The sequence below is a fragment of the Marmota flaviventris genome, unplaced genomic scaffold (assembly GCF_047511675.1).
Source record: "Marmota flaviventris isolate mMarFla1 unplaced genomic scaffold, mMarFla1.hap1 Scaffold_1212, whole genome shotgun sequence".
NCBI lineage: Eukaryota > Metazoa > Chordata > Mammalia > Rodentia > Sciuridae > Marmota > Marmota flaviventris.
Genome location: NW_027287827.1, coordinates 29304 through 52905, shown reverse-complemented (window position 1 = coordinate 52905; position 23602 = coordinate 29304). Strand labels below are relative to the sequence as shown.

The window sequence follows — 23602 nt, the reverse complement described above, 5'->3', positions numbered from 1 at the left end:
CGCCGAAGCCCCAATCCAGGGAGCGGGCATGAGGCGCTGCCCGTGTAGGGGAAGCCTGAACGAGGCGGAGGCCGGGGCGCTGCCCGCGGCGGCCCGCATGGGGTTGGAGGCGCCGCGAGGGGGGCGGCGGCGGCAGCCAGGACAACAGCGACCGGGGCCGGGTGCTGGAGGCCCGGCGGGGCGGCCGGAGGGGGGCGGACCCGGAGCCTGGACTGAGGGGTCCAGCCTGCACCCCGAGCCCGACAGGATGGGCCTTGTGCCTGAACTAGGGACAGATGGCCCGCAGACAAAATCTTGGACAGACGGACAGGCTGAGCCTGAAGCAGCTGGCCTAGGAGCAGAGACCGAAAGGCCCAGCCAAAACACGGAGCTAGACCGGTCGGGCTCCCGGACACATCCAGAAAGGAGGAGCCATTGGTCAAGGCTGGAGACCGCCGGTCCCTGGAGGGAGACAGATGGCTTTTGGACTGATCCTCACAGATCCGATCTCCAATCTCAGCCAGAGAGGGCCAGCCTCTGGACACAGCCAAAGGCTGATAAGCCCTGGACAGAGCTAGAAATACTTGGATGGCAGACCCAGCCAGAGAGGGTCAAGCCCTGGGCTGATAACCTCTGGACCCATAAGAGCAGGTCCAACCTCCGGACTCACTCAGAGGGAACCTGTCCCTCAATAGAACCAAGTGCTGATGGCTCTTGGAAAGAATTGTACACTGATGTACAATTCAGAGCACCAGAGGATACCGAAGGCTCCTGGACAGAGCCACAGACTCATGACTCTCGGATACAGCAGAATACTGAATCAGCCTGGACACAGCCTTGCACTGATGGTCTCCAAACAGTACCTGGAGCAGAATGTCTTTTGGGGGAATCCAACCAACATGACTCATTAGAGGAACCAGAACCTGGGGAGTTGGTGACTCACCTGTACCCTCACTTGGAGTGTAGCTCCCTGTGCCCTGTGCCCCGCCTCATCATCACCCCTGAAACCCCTGAACCTGAAGCTCAGCCAATGGGACCCTCCTCCCGAATTGAGGGGGGCAGTGGTGGCTTCTCTTCTGCCTCTTCTTTCGACGAATCTGAGGATGACTTGGTGGCTGGGGGCGGAGGTACCAGCGATCCTGAGGATAGGTCTGGGGTGAGTGGGATCCATTTTGCTCCTGAGCCACATCCCTCAGTCTTTGCTTGGGACATTCTCTACCTGTCAGCAACTTCATCTCCAGGCACCTCTTCTATCCACTGATCTTCCTCTGATGCCAAGTTACTAACCCACTCTGGGCATCCCCATATCCGTATTTTTTCCTTTCTCCTTCCTCCTTTGTCTCTAGATCTGGGGTCAACAATGACTGACTTCATGGGGCTCAGCAACTCCTGAAATTGTATGGTCATATGTGCACACATAATTTTGCAGCAAGGTTCTATGATTTCTGTTGAATCCTCCAGGGGAGTCTGTGACCTCCCAAATCTGAAGAACACTGGAATAGAGAGAGTGCACTTTCTTCCCCAAATGTCTTAGCCTGGGTTCTGTGACTCCCTTAAGGGGTCATGAACCTCCCCTACCCTGGGGACTGCACTGAACTTTCCAGCTTTCATCAGATTCTCCAAGGGCTGTTCCAACCCCAAATGCTCAGGAATCCTTGTTCCCAGCTGGGGACCCATCTGGTCTCCTGTTGCCCTGCAACTCCCCAAGGAGCTCCTGCAGACTCTTATTTACATTCTCCACCCTCACCCCCAGCTTGGGTGGGGTTCTCCCCTGGTGAATCAGAAGGGCTGGCTGGGCAGGTTCAGGGAGGGAGGGTCAGAGGAGGCACAGATGTGAAGCTGGAGCCTCACCTGGGGCTGGGAATGCAGTCCACAGTCTACCCGCTGGTTCGTCAGCTTCCCTGCTGGGTCCTCCCATTGAGCTGGGGCCACTGACTGGAGTCTGCCCTGAGCCTCCCTCACCCCACATGCCTCTCCTAGGGACGTGTTCACACACGTGTGTGTCCACAGCTGTAAGAAAACAGACCTGCCTGGACGTGCTGGTGCTTATGCCGAAGGGCAAGGGCTGAGCCCCCTGCCGGGCTTTCTGCCATTGCTCTTGTCTACTTGCCCTCTCATCTCCTTGGCTGATGCACAGCTGAGCTGGAAGTGGGTGACTGATAATAATAATATCAACAAAAATGACAGTAGCTAGCTGTCACTCAAGCCCAACCCCCTGCTAGGCTCTTTGGTCCTGTTAAATCATTTACTCCTCACAGCAACCTTCTGTGTCACTGATACTATTGTCCCCCAGATGAGGAAACTGAGGCACAGAGAGGGAAAGTCATTTGTCCAAGGAGATCACATACTGTATAGATTCAAGTCCTTTCTGTGTACCAGCCACTATTATTATTATTATTATTATTATTATTATTATTATTATTATTATTATTATTTAAGAGAGAGAGAAAGAGAGAGAGAGAGAATTTTTAATATTTAATTTTTAGTTTTCGGCAGACACAACATCTTTGTTTGTATATGGTCCTGAGGATTGAACCTGGGCTGCAGGCATGCCAGGCGAGCGCACTACCACTTGAGCCACATCCCCAGCCCCTATTATTTTTATTTATTTATTTATTATTTTTTAATTTGGTACCAGGGATTGAGCCACCGAGCCACACTCCCCAGCTCCCCTTTTCAATTTTTTAAAAAATATTTTGAAACAGGTTCTCACTAAGTTGCTTAGGGCTTTGCTAAATTGCGAGGTTGGCCTCAGACTTGGGATCCTGCCTTAGCCTCCAGAGTAGGTGGGATTACAGGTGTGCGCCACCATACCCAGCTCTACCAGGCACTATCTAAGTGCTTTATTTGTGTTGCCTCTTTGAATCCTCACAACAGCACTAGAAGATTGGGATTGTTATTGTCTCCCTTTTGCAGATGGAGAAACTGACGCCCAGAGAGATGACATCATTTGCCTAGGGTTTTCTAAGTCAAATCAGAGCTGGTGTCTAACTCGGTTCTAGCTGAATTTCCAACCTGTCATTGTAACCCTGTGGTGTGTGGATCTGTCCCTAACATGCCTTCTTTCTAGACCTCCCTACGTCCAGTTTTCCTTATCTTTCCAGAAGCTGCCTCTGGGGCCCATCTCTGACCAGATACTTTCCCTGCCTGTGCCTGCTGGGGCTCCCTGGGGCTCCCCAGAACCTTCAGTAGCTCAGTCGTGCATTCAGAGCCTCCTGTCTCAGACTTGTTCCCCTGTTCGCATCCCTTTCCCCTTCTGACCCTTCTGCTGTAACTAAGCCTAAGCACACAGTGTCCCCTGAACACCCTGCTGCTTTCCTGCCTCCACACATTGCTCAAGCTGTTCCCACTGCCCAGAATGCTCTTGCTTCCTTCTCGCTCAATTTTGAAGTCCCGTCAGACCTTAAAGGCATCCTTCCTTCCTTCCCATAATCCTGTTTTCCTAATCTGATGGCAGTTCTTCCCTGATATCCTGCTATATGTCTAGTCCTCTGTTGCCTGTGCAGGGGACACAGCAGTGACCAAGATACTTCTTTCATGGGGCTCCCATGGCCAGGCCAGTGGGGGAAACAGACTGATCTCTGGATGATAGAGTGATCAGGGCTGGGATGGCGGAAGCCCAGGGGAGTGTGGGTACCCAGAGAGCATGTCTGGCCAGACCTGAAGCATCAGAGGGCTTCCTGGAGCAGGGTATGTGAGCTGAGATGTCATGAAACCTCTGAGAAAGCCCAGATTAGCCCTTGGACCTAAGAGAAAAAGAAAGAGGGCTGGCTGGGTATGTCACTTCTGGTAGAGCACTGGTTCCATCCCCTGCACTGCAAAAAAAAAAAAAAAAAAAAAAAAGAGAGAGAGAGAGAGAGTGTGTGTGTGTGTGTGTGGAGAAGAAAGAAGAAAAGAGAGAAGATGCTTAATCTATTTGTAATAAAACAAAACACAAAAGCAGTCTCAACTAACCTCCAAGTGATACTTGTTTTTGGAGTGCCTGCTGTGTGCCATGCCATGTGCTGGGGACAGTCATGGCCATGGCGCCCTTCTCCCTGCCCTCATGAGCTTGTCCAGCAGGAGTGCAGTGAATAAGCTAGAGGAGTGAGATCAGACCAGAGCCAGATCGCCAGCACTGTGCTGGGTGATGTTAGGTAATTGGTTTCACCTCTCTGAGCGTCTGTTTCCTCCTCTGTGACACAGACAATGATCTTCCTGGGGTTGTGTTTTTAGGATTAAATAGGGTATGGCACACTGAGTCTTTGTTATTGTGCCTGGAATGTTCCAGGTGCTTAGTAAACAGGAACTTTGATTAATCACCTCCTCCACAGCAGAGGGAATAGGCCTTCCTGGATCCCAAGGTCCTACACCCTGACTTGCTGTTTGCCCTCCTGCTGTCAGATGTCTGCTAGGTAGCTGGGCTCGGAGGGGTGGGGCGAACATGCCATTGACTCTTGAGATGGGAGGGGAATGAGCCACATAGCTGCCTTCTCTGGAGGCAACCCATTCTCCCAGTACTTGCTAAGGACTGATATGTACCTGGGGTAGAGAGTGTTTGTGGGGTGTGTGTGTGTGTGTGTGTGAGAGAGAGGGAGAGAGAGAGAGAGAGAGAGAGAGAGAGAGAGAGAGAGAGAGAGAGAGAGTGTGTTCGGTTAAGGCAGTGTGATACAACTAAATCCTGTTTTCTGTTTGCTTCTTTTTTGAAGTGCTGGGGATCAAACCCAGGGCCCTGTGCATATGTCACACTGCCTGTACCACTGAACTAAACCACTAGACCTTCTCTGGTTTTCTATTGCTTCCTCTGTCTCACACACACACTTGCTCTTTCTTTCTCTGCCATCTTTTTCTTTCTCTGGCATTTGTATCTGTGTTTTTCTTTTTGCCTTTCCATATTTCTTTCTCTTTTCGCCATGATGTACCTGTCTCTGAGTTAGTCAGGTAAATCAGGATGCTGCAGTAACAAATAGTTCCCAATCTGAGTAACTTAGAAAAAGAAGAGTTTTCTTGTCCATACAATGCAGTGCCACAATGGTGGGTGAGGGGCTCTGACTCATGCTGTCTTCACTTAGGGGTCCAGGTTGAGGGAGCTTTTCCTTTCCACTCTTTGCCCCTCTTCCCTTCAATAGGAGACTGAACACAGACAGTCGTGAACTGCATCTGAAGTTTTCCATCCAAAATGATAATTCTGCTCACCATTTATTGGCCAAAGCAAGTCAATAACCTCAATTCAAGAGGGCAGGGACATCTCTGGAAGGGGAAGTACTGGAGCTACTCGTGAACAGCTCCCATGACTGCAGTCTCTGTTTCTGTCATCACTTTGTCATCTGTCACTGTTTCTTTGTCTCTGTGGTCATCCGAATCTGTTCACTCCACCTCTATCATTTGATCTGATTTAGGGGGCAGAGATGAGGCTTCCATGTTTTGGGGCAGGGAAGAGATTTGGCAGTTGTTAGAGTGACAAAACCCAGCCTGTCCTTACTCATAAGACAAGGACAAAGAAAGTGGTGACAGAGACAAGGGGTTTCCCCTACCTTTGTTGAGGCCTCTGGAGATCTCACGCTTGCTGAATTGATTGGGGTTCACCCCAGCAAGCTTGGGAACACTGATTCCAGAAAGCCGCCAGGCCCTGGCAAGACCCCAGGTCCACCTTGGCTGCTCATCTCTTGCAGCCTGTCCTCTGCTTAGCTTTGCCCTGACCCCACCCTTGCTCTGCTCCACACAGAGCAAACCATGGAAGAAGCTGAAGACGGTTCTGAAGTATTCACCCTTCGTGGTCTCCTTCCGTAAACACTACCCTTGGGTCCAGCTTTCCGGACATGCTGGTGAGAGTGGGTTGGGGGCTGGCAGGGCTGGGTAGAGGTGCGTGGTAGTTTTATAGGTAGTTTTTCTTCCTATAAAATGGGCTTGGTGATAGTACCCAACTCATGGGGTTGTTACCAAAAACCCTTGGGCCTGGGACTGGACATTTGTATGTCAGGGCGAAGTGATTCCCTATTATTCTGGTGGGTGGTGGAACCTCAATTCTGGGATAGGTGGGCCTGGTTTAAATCTTAGTTATGTTCTTTATTCATAGGTGACCCTGGGCATGTTACTTTCTTTTATTGGGCCTCAATTTCCCTATTGGTTAATATGGAGGCTCCCTTGCAAGGTGAACTGAAGAGTTAAAACCCAAACATGCTAGGTGCAGTGGTGCATGCATGTAATCCCAGCAACTTGGAGGCTGAGGCAGGAGAATCACAAGTTTGAGTCCAGCCTCAGCAACTTAGCAAGGCTCTAAGCAACTTAGTTAGACCCCATCTCAAAATAAAAAATAGAAGGGGCTAGGAATATAGCTCAGTGATTAAGTGCCTCCGGGTTCACTGCCCAGTACCAAAAACAAAAACAAAATATATAGAGAGATGGGGATACAGACTTCTCACAAACGCAAATTATCATTCCTGGCCCTGTCCCCATGGTCAGAGTATGGTGGGCTCTCAGTAAACAGCAACCGCATGGTTTTCTCCCAGGACCTAGCAAATTCTTGCAGCACATAGAAACTCAGTGCCTAGCACATAGCACTTTTAATAAAGGGCCAGATAGTAGAATATCTTAGGCAGAACAGGAGATATTGTCATGGTCCTCTTTGGAAAACATAATCTGAACATACTGTCACAATAAAATTTGGAATTTTTTTTTTAAATTTGGAATTCTAGCCTATGCTATCTATGATACAGGAAACACCAGATTTATAAATTAACTTAAACCAATAAAAAACATGTGGGAATAAATAAATAAATTAACTTAAGTAGGCCCTGGTTGTTAGCATCTGGGAACTCTAGGCAGAAGCAACTGTAGATCTCTAGAAAGTCATGCTCTCAACTCGGATCTCACAAAATTCCCACAGAAGATCATGAACTCACAACCCCAAATTACAAAACAAATGAGGACACACTGCTGTGTATAGGACTCTCTTTAAGCAACAGAGAGCAGAAATAGGTCCTTCCCTGACTACTCCTGGCCAAGATTGAAAGAGTCACAGGGAGGAAGAGATACCGCATTGCAGGAGGGTCACACACACCCTCCTGTGTGTGACCTGGATCTGATGCATACAGGGAGATGGGAGTGGGGGTGGGCAGGGATTTTCTTTCTGATCCAGTTTCTGACCCTCTCATTGGTCCTGCTGCCCATAGGGAATTTCCAGGCAGGAGAGGATGGTCGGATTCTGAAACGTTTCTGTCAATGTGAGCAGCAGAGCCTGGAACAGCTGATGGGAGACCCCCTGAGGCCTTTTGTGCCAGCTTACTATGGCATGGTGCAGAGGGATGGCCAGGCCTTCAACCAGATGGAAGATCTACTGGCAGACTTTGAGGGCCCCTCCATCATGGACTGCAAAATGGGCAGCAGGTGGGGTTGGGACTGCTGGGGCAGGAGTAGAGAGTATGTGGTGGGAATTTTTGAAAACAGGGCCAAGTCAGTTTTCAATACCAGGAGTGTGTGATGGTTCCAGTTGTTCCATCTTTGTACCAGGACTTGGCATTGCCTTCTGTCTTACTAATTTAAACCTTTTTGATGGGTGTGTACTGGTATTCATTTTGGTTTTAATTTCTATTTTTCTGATGACTAAAGAAATTGAACATCTTTTTATATGTTGATTGTCTATTGGAAATCTTCTTTTGAAAAGTGCCTGTCAAATAGCGGGTAGGGGTATAACTCAGTGGAAGAGTGCTTGCCTAGGATGCTCAAGGCCCTGGGTTTGATCCCCAGCACTGCCAAAACATAAAAATAAAAAAAATTAAATAAACAAAAATAAAGTTGGGAAAGGGAAAACATTTTTTTAAAAATAAGAAAAAAAAAAAAAAGAGAGAGAGAAGTACCTATCAGATCTTTTGCCTATTTCTCTCTCTTCCTTTCTCTTTTGGTACTGGGGATTGAACCCAGGACACTTTGCCACTGAGCTACATCCCCAGCCCTTTTTAGTTTTATTTATTTATTTATTTTTGGGGGGTACTGGGGATTGAACTCATGGGCACTCGACCACTGAGCCACATTGCAGCCCTATTTTATATTTGATTTAGAGACAGGGTCTCACTGAGTTGCTTAGAGCTTCACTTTTGCTGAGGTGGCTTTGAACTCATGATCCTCCTGCCTCAGCCTCCTGAGCTGCTAGGATTACAGGTGTGCTCCACTATGCACAGCCTTAGTTTTTATTTTTGAGACATGGTCTCACCAAGTTGCTTAGGGCCTCACTAAGTTGCTGGGGCTGGTCTTGAACTTACGATCCTCCTGTCTCAGTCTCCCAGGTTGCTGGGATTACAGATATACCATGATTCCCATTCATCTTTTTTTCTTTTTGATTTATAATTCCTTATATATTCTGGATAGTCTCTTTTTGTATATATACACACAAAAATATATGTGTATATATTCTCCAACTCTCCTGCTTCACTCTCCTGATACCAGCTGAGCATTCCTAATACAAAACTCTGAAATCTGAAATGCTCTGTAAATCTGCAATTTTATGAACATATATCTATGCAAATATTAAAAAAAAAAACAACTTTGAAATCTGAAAAACTTCTGGTCCCAACCATTTGAATATCAAGGGGTATCAAACTTTTGATAAATAGAAGTACATTTTTTTTTTGGTAGGACTGGGGATTGAACCAGGTGTGTTCTTCCACTGAGCTACATCCCTAACCCTTTTTACTTTTTTTTTTTTTTTTAATATACATTTTTTTTTGAGAGAGAGAGAGAGAATTTTAATATTTATTTTTTAGTTATTGGCGGACACAACATCTTTGTTTGTATGTGGTGCTGAGGATTGAACCCGAGCCGCACGCATGCCAGGCGAGCGCGCTACCGCTTGAGCCACATCCCCAGCCCCCCTTTTTACTTTTTTAAAAATCTTTTTTAGTTGTCAATGGACCTTTATTTTATTTATTTACATGCAGTGCTGAGAATCAAACCCAGTGCCTCACACATGCTAGGCAAGCGCTCTACCACTGAGCCACAACCCCAGCCCCTCCACCACCACTTTAAATTTTTTTTTTTTTTGTAGTTGTAGATGGACAGAATACCTTTATTTTATTTGTTTATTCTTTATGTTGTGCTGAGGATCGAACCCAATGCCTCATGCATGCTAGGCAAGCACTCTGCCGATGAGCCACAGCCACAGTCCCCCAGTCCCCTTTTTACTCTTTATTCTGAGATGAGATCTCACTGAATTTCTGAGGCTGGCCTTGAATTTGTGATTCTCCCACCTCAGCATTCTAACTTGCTGGGATTACAGGTGACTTGAGATCCTCATGAAGATATTCTCCTGTCTTCTTCTGCAAGCTTTATTGTTTTTAACTTTCACATTTAGAGCTGCAATCCATCTAGAGTTAATGTCTGTGTGGTGTGAGGCAGAAGCTGGGGTTCATCATTTTTAGAATGTGGACATTCTGTTGACCCAGCACCATTAATTACAGGGACTTCCCTTTTCCCACTAAATTGCTGTGGCTTCTTTCATAAACTGGGTGAATATGTGCGTGTGTCTGTTTGTGGACCTGTTCTGTCCTGTCCATTTTTTCGTTTGGTCTGTCTTAATATCAGGAGTGTGAGCTCCCACTCTGTGCTTCATGATTTCCTTTGCCACATTCTCTCTGTGCTCAGGACCTACCTGGAAGAGGAGTTGGTGAAGGCGCGAGAACGGCCCCGGCCCCGAAAGGACATGTATGAGAAGATGGTGGCTGTGGACCCTGGGGCCCCCACCCCTGAGGAGCATGCCCAGGGCGCGGTCACCAAGCCCCGCTACATGCAGTGGAGGGAAACCATGAGCTCAACTTCCACCCTGGGCTTCCGAATCGAAGGCATCAAGGTGAGGGCCAAGAGATGGCTGGCCTGTCACTAGCAGGCCTAGAACGAGATCTGGGGGTGGATTCTTAGGGAAAATGGGTGTCAGGGGACTCAGGAAAGAAGCAGATCTGGAGAGAGAACAGGGAACTTCAGAGGATGGAAAGATCGGCCCTGGACAAGGCCCCACTTCTCCTTGGTCCCTGCATCCATCAGAGCCCGTTTTGTGTATCTGCCTCCTTGAGCGTCTTAGACGCCGTCTTCTCTCCCTTCCCATGGCCATGTTCAAGTCTAGACCTGTTTTCTTCTGCCCTAGCCTTGCTGGGCTCCTGGCCCTAGTCTGGCCAGCCGTGATCTGTTGTCCAACACAATCGCGAGAGGGATCCTTTCTCCTCTGCTATGAAGGTTTTTCCTTTTTCCTCATGCATGCCTATTTTTGCTTTTTAAAATTAATCGTTTGAATAGCTGTTCACATAGTTCAGAAGAGCCTACAGGGAGAACCTTCTCTTCCAGCTCTTTGTTGTGCTTCTCCTGTCTGTCGACTTTCCCGCCTGCTTACGCAGAACCACTTTGTCAGTTTCTGTAGTTTTTCCTGAAAATTCACATAAATTGTTTATCCTAAATTTTCCTCTGTCCACACACTGATTAGCACTCTGCTTTTTCCCCCTTAACAGTAATAATATCCTGGGAAGTCGGGGCTGGGCTGGGGCTCAGTGGTACAGCACCTGCCTCACATGTATGAGGCACTGGGTTTGATCCTCAGCACCACATTAAATAAATAAATAAATAGATACAATATTAAGAAAAAAAAAAATCCTGGGGAGTTTTCTGTATCATCCCATAGAGAGTCTCCCCTTCCCTGCTCCTTCCCTTTTTACAGCTGGGTAATTCTCTCTTTGTGGATGTGCCATGGTTTCCATAAGTGGACACCAGATTGTTTCCATGTTTTGTCGTTATGATGCCTTGATGAATCACTTTGTACATAAGACATTTTGCAGATATGTAGATTTAGCTACAGACTAGGTTTCTGGAAGTAGGACTATTGGGTCAAAGGTTAGACACATTGACAATTTTGCTAGAGATGACAAAACTCCTTTTACTGTTGCTGTGCATCCTCTGGCCTGAGCTGCCTTTCTAAGTTACAAATATGACCTCACCATCCTTCTGTTCAAAACCATTCCATGGCTTCTGAGTACCTCAGAAGTGCCATGGCCAGAGTGTTCTCTGGGTCTACACTGAATCTCTTAACTCTCTCTTCCTCTATCTGTCTTCAGGCCACAGGGAAGCGCTTTCATTTCCTTGAAATGGTCCTGCTTTTTCCTGCCATGGGGACTCTACATGCCGTTCCTTCTGCCAGAAATGCTGTTCCCTCTGTTCTTTTGTCTTTCCTTTTTTTGGAACTGGGATTAAACCCAGGGCTTCACGTGTATGAGGAAAGTGCTTTGCCACTGAGCTACATCCAAGCCCTGTTCCCTCTCTTGGTCCCCTGGTTGACTCTCCATCATTTTTCTGTATTCTTTTAATTTCTACTTCCTCAAAGAAACCCTCACTAATTTCCATCCCACTACATCAGGGTCCCCTTTTTAGCTCCTCTTAGCTCCCTATACTCCTTCCTTATTCTTTTTTCTTTTTTCTGCAGGTTGAACTGAGGTGTGCTCTACACTAAACCACATCCCCAGCCCTTTTTATTTATTTATTTATTTATTTTGAGACAGGGTCTTGCTAAGTTGCCCAGTCTGGCCTTAAACTTGCAATCCTGCCTCAACCTCTCAAGTCCCTGGGATTACAGGAGTGTGCTGCTGTGCCTGGCTACACTTTCTTTTTCTGGTACCAGGAATTGAACCCAGGGGTGCTTTACCACTAAGCTACATCCCCAGCCATATTTTTTATTTTTTTTGAGACAGGGCCTAACTAAGTTATTGAGGCTGGCATCCTCTGATCTTCCTGTCTTAGCCTCCTGAGGAGCTGGGTTACAGGTGTGCGCCACCGCACCCAGCTCACCTTGATTATTCTTTCTTTGTTTTGATACCATTGACTGTCTCCCTCATCTTTGTCTGTCCTCTCACCTTCAAGTAGCAGTGCCCACGTAGCACCTGGCTGTGTGGTAGAATGTGCCCCAGTGTGTCTTCTCTGTGACCCTCTCAAATATGAAAAGTAACAATTGCCTCATTCATTGCATGCTGTGTGCTCACATCCAGTCCCCTCTAATTCTTACATCAGCTTTAGGAAGTAGATTGCAACACAATTCCCATTTTCTAGATGAGGAGTCCAGTGCTGACGCAGGTGAACTAACTTGCTTAAGACCACCCAGCTAGGCAGTGGCAGGTTCATGACCCTGGATCCCTTCCTCTTAAAAGCTCTTTGTCAGACTGGCTCAACCAGGAGGTTCAAGGTTAGACTTGGAAAGACAGATTGCTTGGGAGAGTGACATGGGGCTGGGCTGCACTGGCTGTTTTTTCCCAAACATCAGGCAAGCGTGGAGGCAGGCTGGTAGCCAGGGAGGTGCCTGAGGTCGCTTTGTGTCTGGGGTGGGCAGGAAAACAGCCTGACAGTGCCCCTTTACCCCTTGTCCTGCAGAAAGCTGATGGCACCTGCAACACCAACTTCAAGAAGACACAGGCAGTGGAGCAGGTGACAAAGGTGCTGGAGGACTTTGTGGACAGGGACCATGGAATCCTGGTGAGTGGGATGCCCATGTGTCAAAGTATATTGGCTTTGGCTGGGTTTGGTGACCCTGGCAAGCTTTGATCAGAGTCTGCGGTGATCCAGTAGCTTGGTTGAGGCCAGCTTGTCCAGTGGCCTGGCCTCTGTTTTAGCTGTGGACTTGGCATCTGTGGCTGCCTCTCCTTGGAAGCAGGGAGCTAAGACAATGAGAAAAGTACAAGGCCTCTTGATGCCTGGTGTCAGAATGGCCATGTTGCATTGGCCAAAGCTGGTCATATCATAGAATCAAGCCTTGCTCCAAGGGAAGGGGAAAACACGACTCTACCTCTTGGAATTCATGGGTATTCATGTCATCTGCCTCGCTCTTGTCTGTGCCACCTTAACGCATTCCATCCCTGGCTCCCCTGCCCCCACCCCCATTTCCCCATGTCACTCTGTATTGCCTGCTGGCTAGAGTGTGTCCATTCCTTTGAGGGTACAGGACGAGGTCAGATTTCAAGGTGGCTCACAAAGGGCTCATAGAGTTTCTGTGCTAACCAAGGCACTCTTCCTTTCACACTCAGAAAAAGTACGTGACACGCCTAGAAGAACTTCGCGAAGCTCTGGAGAACTCTCCCTTCTTCAAGACCCATGAGGTGCGAGCCCTGGCTGACATAGGCTTGGGGGTACTGGGGTCCAGGCATGAAGGACAAAGTTATAAAAGGGAAGCCCCCACGTTGGGACCCAGGAAAGGGGATTTCAGGAGGTGGGACAGTGAGGAGCATGGACTTGTCAGGTGGCCTGGAGATGAAGGCTGTCTCTGCTGTGTGACCCTGGCCACTGACTGACACTCTTAGGCTTCAGTTTCCTCCTCTTCAAGATGGGCAGGAACACTAGTACTTTCCTCCCAGGGCTGTGAAGGTGTGAGAGTGCCACAGGTTTGGGACATACAAAGGCATGTAACTCCTTGTTCTTACCATCAGTTGATGTCACAGTTTTCTTTTTTTTTTTTTTTTTTAAATATATATTTTTTAGGTTGGGATTGTGGCTCAGTGGCAGAGTGCATGCCTTGCATGTGTGAGGCACTGGGTTCAATCCTCAGCACCACATAAAAATAAATAAATAAAATAAAGTTAATGTGTCCATTTACAATAAAAAATATATATATTTTTTAGTTGTGGATGGACACAGTACTTCTATTTTTATATATTTATTTATATGCAGTGCTGAGTATCAAACTCAGTGCCTTACACATACTAGGCACATGCTCTACCACGGAGCCCCAGCCCCAGCCGGTGTCATAGTTTTCCATAGTTGTTTATTTATGCCTCCTTGTGTGGTGGCTCTTGCCCTCCTCCTGGCTCCCAGCCCTTCTCTCTCGAGATACAGGGATCCTCTGAGGCTGTGCTGGGAAGTCTGTGAAGTGGTGGCGTCACCCATGTGCATCCTTTCCTCTCTCCAGCACTTCGGTCTGCCCCTCCCACCCTGCTCACCTCTCCTAGCATCCCTGACTCTGCTGAGGGAGCACTGATCTGGGAGTCAGGCTGACTCCAGTTTAGATCCCAGCTCCCAAGGCGCCTATGCCTGGGCAGCCATTCTTGGAGGCCTCAGTGACCCTACCTATGGGATGAGTAACAGCAGCACTGCCACGTAGATGTTGCACACGTTAAATGGGCTAATACACTGGAGCCCCGCCCATAGTAAACCATCAGTATGTGCCAGCTGTCATTGTCATGTTTGTTTATCAAATGTCACCCTTGTTCTTGTCACTGCCTTTAGGGTTTACACAGAAGTCACAAAGAGGAGCCGTGGGCACCCCATCTCTTCTGTCCTTGTGTTTGGTTTCCCTTTGCCTGGTGATTTAACATTTTAAAAACAGAGTTGCCACAATTTAAGATGTAGGACTTCATGCCAAAATTGGGATTTCCAGTTTTTCTTCATTTACCTCAGATTGCAGTATACCCTGTATGGTCATATAGACATATAAATGTGAAATATGTATACACAGGTGTGAATGTACAGCAGTCTCTGAGACAAATGCAATTACTCTCATTTTGTATGAGGAAGCAGCCACAGAGGGTTAAAATACCTGCCCAAGGGGCTGGAATCGTGGCTCAATGGCAGAGCGCTTGCCTTGCATGTGTGGGGCACTGGGTTCGCTCCTCAGCACCAGATAAAAATAAATAAAATATTGTGTCCATATATAACTTTAAAAAAAACAAAAGAAAAAAAAAAAAAAAAACTGCCTAAGTGTGCACAGCCAGTAAGGAGTGGAGCCAAGATTTGAATTCTGACAGCCTGGCTCCGGGTTTCATACTGTCATCACCCTGCTCTGCTGCTAGCCGGGAACAGACCCCGGGCAGTGCCTGCTCCTTCCAGCTAACTGTCTTCTCTCCTCTGCAGGTAGTGGGCAGCTCCCTCCTCTTTGTGCACGACCACACTGGCCTGGCCAAGGTCTGGATGATAGACTTTGGCAAGACAGTGGCTCTGCCTGACCACCGGACGCTCAGCCACAGGCTGCCCTGGACTGAAGGCAACCGGGAGGACGGCTATCTCTGGGGCCTGGACAACTTGATCCATCTCCTTCAGGGGCTCACCCAGAGTTGACCCACCCAAGGCTGCCAGGTTTACTGGATGGTGCCAGTGTGGCTGGAGGAGCCCCAAAATGCTGAGGCGGCCTGAGGTTGGCGATGGGAGAGGTTATATTGTAGCGCAAGACCAGTGTAGAAGGTCTGAAGGGCCCTGGGAGACCAGGCAGCACCTGGCTTCCCTGCAATGTGAGGAATGTGACCAGTTAGGGTCATAGTGAGTCAACAGAACCAGAACCAGGTCCCCTGACTAGCCAAGGTGTCTTCCCAGGGGATGCCAGAGGTCACAGCTAAACCACACTGCTTGAGTTCACATCAGTCATCAAAGGGTACAGGCATGACAGTGCACATGGACACGTGAGTGACCTGTAACTGCCTCCTTGTCAACCTCCTCATGCTCCCAGCTGGCTCCGAGCCCTGGACCTGGTCAGGTTCGTCTTTGGTGCCCTTGAGAGCCAGGAAATCACTTATGAAGTACAGGATTTGCCTGTCCATTTGAGGGAGTGATGGCCCAATATCTATCTGGAAGTCATCCAAGTGCTAAGTGACAGAGGCCAAAGGTGTGACACCATGGGACATCTGCTGATGCTGCCCTAGGGCTGATACTGCTGGGTGGGGCAGCTTACCTATCCTGCCTTGCCACGGACTCTGTGGGATCCTCCCTATTCCTCAAATGAATTCTGCCAACCTGCTGCAGACCCAAACCACAGCCACATCCAGCCTGGGTGCCAGCACTGTGACCAGCACAACCTTGTTCCTTGATGCACCAGATCCAGCTTCAGGACTTCCTCCTCCTCCTGCCCCTATCTCTGGGCTTTTCTGTTTCCTTCCCTCTAGTGGACTGCAGCAACAGGAAGTGAGTTTCCTCCTTGGGAATAAGTGCTGCCTTGCTCCACAGGGACTTTACCCAATCCAGCCCCCAACCCAGTGAAGCACCAGGTTGGCCCAGAAGCACAAGTGGTGCAGCTTCTGGCATGACCTTGGGTTTGCAATTTGGTCAAAACCAAAGACTCCAGAGCCCTGGGGTATTGCAGACAGCTCATGTCCCAGTGCCCCAGCACCTGTGACTTTTGTTTCCTGGCCCATGAGGATGGGCATGGGGAGGACAGGTACCTACCTCTTCCTAAGCTGGAGCCCTAATGTCTTCCATGGCTGAGGTTGGTCCTCCTTTTCTACTGACCATCTTTATACTTATTTATACACGTGGTAGTTGTTAGATGGGGTAGCTGTTAGGAGGCAAAATGGCTTCGCCCTGCCTCCCACCCATGACAACACCCCAATAAACAGGACAAAGTAAACGCTGTGATATTCTTCTTTGTATCTGGGAGTGTAGGCTCAAATCCACACACTCTGAGCATAGTGCTGGGTGGGGTAATGAACAGAGGCAGGCTCTGGGTCAGCTGGTTCATCCACTCAGTGCTGTTCTTATGCCTGGCTCTATGCTGGACAATACAGGGGACACAGTGGTGATAAAGACAGCTCCCAGCTCTGCTCTCAGGGGCTCCCAGGACAGGCCACTAGAGGGACAGTGCCAACCAAAATATCAGGCTGGGATGGGAATGCACCTCTTCTTTATCCCATTCACTGGTTGGAAACACTGCACTGTAGTTTCCCTAAGTGACTTTGCTGGGTGCTGCAGGGACACTGCAGTTCTTCCCTTTCAGAGTGGAGATAATAGGTTTTCATTAACCTAAGAATCATAACACTAGGTGGTGCACACCCGTAATCCCAGTGACTCAGGAGGCGGAGGCAGAATTGCCAGTCTAGCAACTCAGCAAGACCCTGTCTCAAAACAAAAAATAAAAAGAGTTGGGGATTGGGCTGGGATTGTGGCTCAGAGGTAGAGTGCTCACCTAGCACGTTCAAGGTCCTGGGTTCCATCCTCAGCACCACATAAAAAATATTAATAAAATAAAGGTATCGTGTCCAACTACAACTTAAAAAAAAAAAAGGGCTGGGGAGGTAAATGAGTGGTGCAGTGCCCCCCCGCCCCCCAAAATCACAGCTCTCACTCACTCATGTATGTTTGTACCAATAGATGGAAAGACCAGTTTGTGGTCAGCACCACCATGAGGTTCAGAGAGCTTTGAGGCAGCTTAACTGGTGGCTAGACACTACCTGTTTTGAATCTTGATTCTGCCACTTGCCAGCCATGTGAGTTTTGGGGTTAGTGACTCCACTTCTTCAGGCCTCAGGGTATTTGTCAAACTGGGAAGGAAGATTTGCTATGATTTGAATATATCCCTCCTAAGTTCATGTGTGAGAAACCTCATCCCCAAATTCCTGTTAATGGCATCTGCAGGTGGGTCCTTTAAGAGATAATTGGAATTAGATGAGATCTTGAGGCCCCCCTGAGAGCAGCAGCAGCAGCTTTTTAAGAGGAAGAGAAACCTGAGCTGAGCTTGCTCTGTCTTGCTGTAGGATGCCCTCCACCTTGTTAAGAAAGAGCAAGGAGCCTGTTGTGGTAGTGCACGCCTGTAATCCCAGAGACCTGGAAGGTTGAGGCAGAAGGATCGTAAGTTCAAAGCCAGCCCCAGCTACTTAGCAAGACCCTAAGCAACTTAGTGAGACCTTGTCTCAAAATAAAGAACAAAAAAGGCTGGGATGTGGCTTGGTGGTTAAATGCCCCTGGGTTTGATCCTTGGTACCAAAAAAAAAAAAAAAAAAAAAAAAAAAAGGAGCAAGAAGGCTCTTACCAGGTGCCAGCCACACTCTTGGACTTCCCAGCACTCTAGAGTGCCAAATAAACCCTATTCTTTGCAAAGGTTTCAAGTATTTTGTGTAAAATGGACTAAGACAGGGAATCTAAGTACTTCCCTTACAGGGCTGGAGAACTTGTGAATTAACACGGGTAAGGGGGTTGGCAGACCTACGTGCTCTCAGATGGGACTTGAAATACCCAGAAGACATGGTAGGCACCTAGCCTAGGTCCTGGGACTCTCCCCTGAGGAAGTGGTACCTAACACTCTAGGGACTTGAAAGACCAGTAAGGCCAGTAGGCAGAGCATGAGGAACAGCCTAGGACAAGCAGAGGGGAGCTGAGTGGGAAGCATTTAGTTTCTGTTCTGTGAGCAGAAGCGGGGCAGAAGGGTCCAGGAAGGAGGCTCCTGCAGATGTCCAGCAAGGTCATGGTGGCTTAGAAAATGTAGTCCTTGGAGAGAAGGAGGTGGATGGCACACTCAGGTGGGCTGTGCAGGACACAGGATCTGGAGATAGGAATCAATGGGTATTTGATCTGGAAGAGACAGGCTTGGGCTTGAACTTGGGACAATGTCCAGGCTTGAATGGGAAGGGTGGGGGGACCCTGATGAAGGATCTCTAGGTGGAAAGCTCTCAGAGATTCAGCCCAGACCTTTAGGTATCACACAGAAAGAGAAGTTGGGGCACTCTTTAAATGGTGACAGATCCAAGGGGCAGTCAGGCACCCACACCCCAGCTAGTTGCTGGACTCTCGTGGTCTGAGCAGCAGGGCCTGGCCACAGAGGCCAGCCCGCACCCCACCAGTGGGCACCACATACACCAGTCCGTCAGTAGCCCTTGAGGGTGAGAAGTCTGTCAGCTGCAGGTTGCTATCCCGGACTTGGTCATAGTCCCACAGCTGGTAGTGCCAACTCTTGCCCTGCTTGGAGAGAAGGAAGACAGCTCCCGGGAAGCCTTCTTCTGGCATGGATGGTGGCCGGCAGGGCACGCCAGGCTCGGGATGGAAAAGGCCAGGCAGCTCAGGGTCCTCAGTGTAGCCGAGGCTTGGCACACTCTGCACACCCAGCAGTACCCCTGGGAAATATGAAGAGATGAGTGGCAATGCCCTGATTTCTTCTCCCTCCAACCCTCCAAGGAATGTGCTGCCTCAATCCCCATGTAACAGAGAACGGAGAACAGTGGGCACACTGGTGAGCTGGATTGAGACCCGGGGCACTTGGCTTCAAAGCTGCAGACATTTTAAGTCCCACTTCCCACAAGCTCAGGGCAGGTGGCATGGTAGCACTTGACAGAGGAAACACCATCATCTCCAGCTGTCTGGGAAAGATAGGTTTAGAGAGAGAAGGTCTCAAGGCCACAGAGTCATGAAGAGGCCCAGCACATCCTCGATCTTGGCATCCTGACATGCACAAATCTGGTCTTTCACGCAAATGGAATGATGATGACAATAATGGTGACATTTACTGAGCCATGTAATGTGCCAAGTGCTACTCTTGAGTTTTAGGTGGCCTTCCTATAAAGCTGCCTTATGAGGTAGGTTCTACTGTCACCAATTTACAGATGGGAAACAGAGCCCCAGAGAGGTGAAGAAACTTGCCCAGAGTCACAAAGCCTAGAAGTGGCTGGGCTGGGCCCAGAGCCCAGGATGCCTGACACTTGAGTCTGCACTCTGAGTTCCTGTTTGTGGAAATCCCAATGGCCAGCTGTCTGAGGCACCTGCTGCCTGCCAGGTCTTGTGCTCAGAACCCAGTGGGGAAGGGTGGCCCAGCACTGGTCCATGATGTGAGTGCATGGCCTGGCTGTGTAGGTGTCAGCCCAGGAGGGAGAATGTGAGAGGGTTAATGGGCCTGGGAAGATGCAGGGGGAGGGGCACAGGGGCAAAGGAGGGGACACTCACCTGCACACACTGCCCAGTGGGCCTTGTGGCCCTTCTTCTGACACGGCTCGTGGTTGAAGTCCTCATCGTAGCTGGTGCTGGTGTTAAGGTCAAAACCATGGGACGGTCCTGAGACCCACCCTTGCCATACTTGCCCTGCTCACTCCTAGACCCTGGGATACGGGATAAGCAGGGGATATCCAGTGATAAGGTGCTGCAGGACAAGGTCTCTGTTGGGACCACCCAGGCCGCCACAGAGCAGCTCGGTTTGACAGCTCAATGTCTCCTGGGCCAGCCTGCCCATATCAGCCACTGTAGGTGAGAGCACACACAGAGATGGCTTAGCACGTGCCCGGCCCCCTGTTAACAAGACCCATGTTTCTATCCCTCACCATGCCCATCAGCTCTGAGGCACAAATCCAGAAAGGGGGTCAGCCCCAAGTTCATGGTCACAGAGAGGAGGTGGCAGAAGGCAAAGAGACAGGCCAAGGAAATGGAATGAGATCCCCCTCACACGTGCCTACAGCAACCCACCAACTTCCTGGTTCCTTCCTAGGGAAAGCCAATGAAGCTGGGGGCTTGGGACCCTTCCCGACCCAACTCACCAGAAAACATCTCTCCCTGGGCAGTGTAGCCTCTCTCCTTGGCTACCTGCACCAGTCTCTCCAGGGGGATGCCGCTGGTGGGTGATAGGAGAGTGCCTGCCATCCACAAGGCCACCAACCCACATCTGGAAGAGACAGGTCTTGATCCTCAACCCTTATTTCATGCCATTACTGGGCTCCCTTTATCCCTGGAGCAGGAGTGGGGAACAGGTTTGCTGCTCTGGGGGAGCTCTCTTTCCCCTTCCCAGGCCAGGCGAGGATACCTGATTCCCTGTTATGACAGAGGATGGCCCAGGCCTGAGCCCAGGGCTAGAGGGTGGGGACAGAGGTCAAGGAGGCTTATTGGGAATAGGGGCCAAAGTAGAATTAGACCAATGGACCAGGTTCATTTGTTCCCTCAATTGGAGCTCACTCGCTTGCTTGTGTGTTCCACTATTCACTAAGCATGCCCCAGGCCCCGCAGGGCAACGTTCTCCTCTCCCTCTCCTCTCCAAGCTGGGAGTCTTCCATACTCCCAGGTGAGTCCTCAGGAAACCCAGGGAGGGCAGAGCCAGGGCAGGTCCCACACTGGGGCACTTACTGAGGGCCTTCTTGGATGAGGGAGGGCAGGTCACCACAGAAGAGGATCCACTGCAAGTCACTCCGGAACCTGAAGTAGAGCCACATGAAGGTCACAAGGGAATAGCTCTGAGGGTTCCCCTTGAGGTCCAGCTGGCAGCAGGTGGACAGGAAAGGGAACACAAGGAACAGGCCTGAGGGCTGATCCTGGCTCAGTCACTGACTTCCTTCTCTCCCGATGAGGCACTTAATTTCACTGAGCCTCAGTTTCCTCATCTGTTTGGGGGGAATTGTTCTTTTGCCTGCTCCCTGCTTTCTCCCTAGAGTTGAAGGGCAAAGAGCAGATGTATAAACTTTGCAACTAGGAGTCAGAAAAATTTGAGGGAATGTTTCAAAGAGGTGTCTTATACCAAAATTCTGTGATATTTTCTTTTTCCTAAAAGTCTGTTAAACAAGGTGAAAGTCAAGATGAAAATCTCTAAATTCATCCTTGAATAAAACTGGGTAATAACAAGCTTAAGGCCTAAGAGATCACCTTGATAATCAATCTTTGCAGGCCTGACCAGCCCCACCCTGGTTCCCAGTATGGGATGTCTCCTGGCAAAGGGGAATGACACCACAGCAGGGTGGTTAGAAGCACCACACCCCCTGCCAAAGTTCAAAGGGGCCTTTCTCGTTGCACCGTGGCTAAGTGACTTCACCACTATAAACCTCAGTTTTCTCATTGTGGAAATGAGATGTTCTTATCTTATGGGGTTGCTGAGAGTCACAGTAACTTAATACTTAAAAACACAATAATATCTGATACATACTAATCATGCACATGCACTGACAAGCAGTTTTTGCATTCAATTTGCCTCACAGTGGCTTGGGTAGTAAGGGCTGGAGAGTTCAGGAGTTCCTTTGTGCATCTGGGCAAATTCTTTTTTCTCTTTTCTAAATCATGTCCCTAGGAAATGTCTAGCCCCCTTCCCTCCCCTACTGTCAGAGTCCATGGATGCTCCCTGGGACCCTGAACTCTTCTCATGAGGCAAAGCCTCTCCTTGACTCCCCAGTGTCCTGGAAAGTCCAACTCCCTTCACAAGGCCCACCATATCCCATGTGAGCTGGTTCGCCCACCTTCCCAGGCCCATCTCTGCCCTGTGTCTGTCTGGTTAAGGAGCATTTGCAGTACCTGAAAAAGAACATGTCCTCATTTTACTCTGGGCCTCTGCCCAAGTAGTACACTCTCATCACATCCTTCCTACCTGACTTGCTCAGCTATGCTGGGGTTCCCCCCCTCCAGAAGCCCCCCAGTGATCTCTCAGCCTGGGTCAGGCGGTGTCTTTAGGCTCTGTCATCACAGCCCTGATCATTCTAGGCTGTGGAAATTTCTGCCTCTGGAGTAGGCACTTTTGAGAGCAGCTTTCTTCACTGTGGGGGGGCGCACCACTGCTGAAGGGCCTAGGCAGGGAACTAGAACCATGACAAATGGGAAAACTGGAGAGGAGATGGATGAAGGGACCCGGGGACAGGTGGTCTGGTCAGACCCTGGGTGGATAGGGAGGGGCTGGAAGACCCTACCGGTCCTTGTGCAGCCTCAGGAGCCTCTTTACATCTTCTCTGCCGGTGGGGACTGGGCCTGCCTTCTCCAAGGCCTCCTTCAGGAGCTGGCTCTTCTCCAGGCCGTAGACGTGAGGGGGAGCACCCCTAGTGGCAGGAGGTGGAGGAGGCAGTGGGGGTGGTGGGGGAATATGGGACTGGAGACTACAAGGTTGGGGTAGAAAGGCCAAGTTCAAGGGACTGGGGGGTAGGGGAGGAGTTGGGACGATGGAGGCTTGAGGTTCAGGAGATCTTCGAAGTGGGATTGAGGGTTCTAGGGAAGACGAGCATGGAGAAGTCATTTTGGGGTCTATAAGATGGGCTGAGGGGTGGAGAATGGGAAAGGAGGATCCTCCAAAAGGATCCTAGATTTGAAAGGTTTTAGAACTGAGTTCTAGAGTCTGGGAGCTGAGCAGCAGGTCAGAAAAGACCAGCGCTAAAACCTGGAACCATGGGAGGAAGAACCAGGGTTGACTCAAACCCTGAGGTATCTCAGGGTCAACAGAGTGGGGTTCATAAATCCAGAAACAGATTTATGGCATGGAACTGAGGTGGGTTGGGCTGCATTTCGAGACTTATTAAGGGAAAATGTGCATGCATTATTTTATTCTCTGGGACTGGATTTAGGGAATTCCTGGGTCAATCTTGAGATATGGGGCGCCTGCATGGTGAGACCTAGAACCTGGGGCTAGAGAATGGAGGAATTAAGACTCTGTCTCCCCTTCACATCCCAAGCCCGAGTTCAGAAGCTTGAAGCTGACCTTTGAGCCAGAGGTCAAGAGGTCAAATCGGACACTGGGTAGGGAAAATGGTCTAGTGCGGAGAAGGTCCTGGAATCAACAATGGGCAAAGTCCGTAAGTTGAGGAGAACGCTGAGTTCGGTGGCCCGACGGAGTCGCAATATCGCTGGGATAGGGAATGGCGTCTGGGAAGCAAAACTCGTCTCCTTATACGCGAAATGGCGTCCCCGCACACAGATTTTCCTGTGTCGTAGGGCAAAACGCGCAGCGCGTGCCCACCCCTTTGGCGATCACGTGACAGAAGACACGCGGCTGTAGGGAAGAGGTGGGACTTTCAAAGGACTGCCTCCGGAAGAGACTAGGGCACGAGCCGCGTCCCGATTGGCAAAAAGCTCGTGACGTTCGCTGATTGGTCTGTAGGCTCCGGCGCGACTGAGGCCGGACTCCTTGCAGAGGGGCGGGACTTTTCTGTTGAGGCGGGAACCCAAGTGTGGTTTTGATTGGCAAGTTCAGGGCCCAGGGACGACGCTTCCTCCG

The 23602-nt window shown here is 49.5% G+C and overlaps 2 protein-coding genes across 2 annotated transcripts; one reads left to right on the top strand and one right to left on the bottom strand.

Annotated features, from left to right (window-relative positions):
- The first annotated feature begins 21 nt into the window (after positions 1-21).
- On the top strand, positions 22-16303 carry LOC114097491 (inositol-trisphosphate 3-kinase C). Its single transcript, XM_027941447.2, has 7 exons — positions 22-1135; positions 5684-5783; positions 7131-7344; positions 9595-9799; positions 12352-12453; positions 13002-13073; positions 14821-16303. Exons 1-7 carry the CDS (start codon positions 29-31, stop codon positions 15022-15024), a joined length of 2004 nt encoding a protein of 667 aa, XP_027797248.2. The 5' UTR covers positions 22-28; the 3' UTR covers positions 15025-16303.
- A 5-nt stretch (positions 16304-16308) lies between these two features.
- Positions 16309-23384, bottom strand: LOC139703743 (actin maturation protease-like). Its single transcript, XM_071607187.1, has 6 exons — positions 22308-23384; positions 20767-20835; positions 20187-20311; positions 19764-19893; positions 19603-19673; positions 16309-18779 (listed from the first exon to the last, which is right to left on the bottom strand). Exons 1-6 carry the CDS (start codon positions 22625-22627, stop codon positions 18442-18444), a joined length of 1053 nt encoding a protein of 350 aa, XP_071463288.1. The 5' UTR covers positions 22628-23384; the 3' UTR covers positions 16309-18441.
- Between the last annotated feature and the right edge of the window lie 218 nt (positions 23385-23602).

Bases quoted from the DNA above. Each gene is read 5' to 3' on its own strand.
- LOC139703743 (XM_071607187.1), bottom strand. From the start codon at position 22,627: ATGACTTCTCCATGCTCGTCTTCCCTAGAACCCTCAATCCCACTTCGA. The intron at 20,836-22,307 runs GTAGGGTCTTCC...GCTCTACTTCAG, and splicing joins CTGAGGCTGCACAAGGACCG to GTTCCGGAGTGACTTGCAGT. The intron at 19,894-20,186 runs GTGAGTTGGGTC...TCTCACCTACAG, and splicing joins CCAGGGAGAGATGTTTTCTG to TGGCTGATATGGGCAGGCTG.
- LOC114097491 (XM_027941447.2), top strand. From the start codon at position 29: ATGAGGCGCTGCCCGTGTAGGGGAAGCCTGAACGAGGCGGAGGCCGGG. The intron at 1,136-5,683 runs GTGAGTGGGATC...TGCTCCACACAG, and splicing joins ATCCTGAGGATAGGTCTGGG to AGCAAACCATGGAAGAAGCT. The intron at 12,454-13,001 runs GTGAGTGGGATG...TTTCACACTCAG, and splicing joins ACAGGGACCATGGAATCCTG to AAAAAGTACGTGACACGCCT.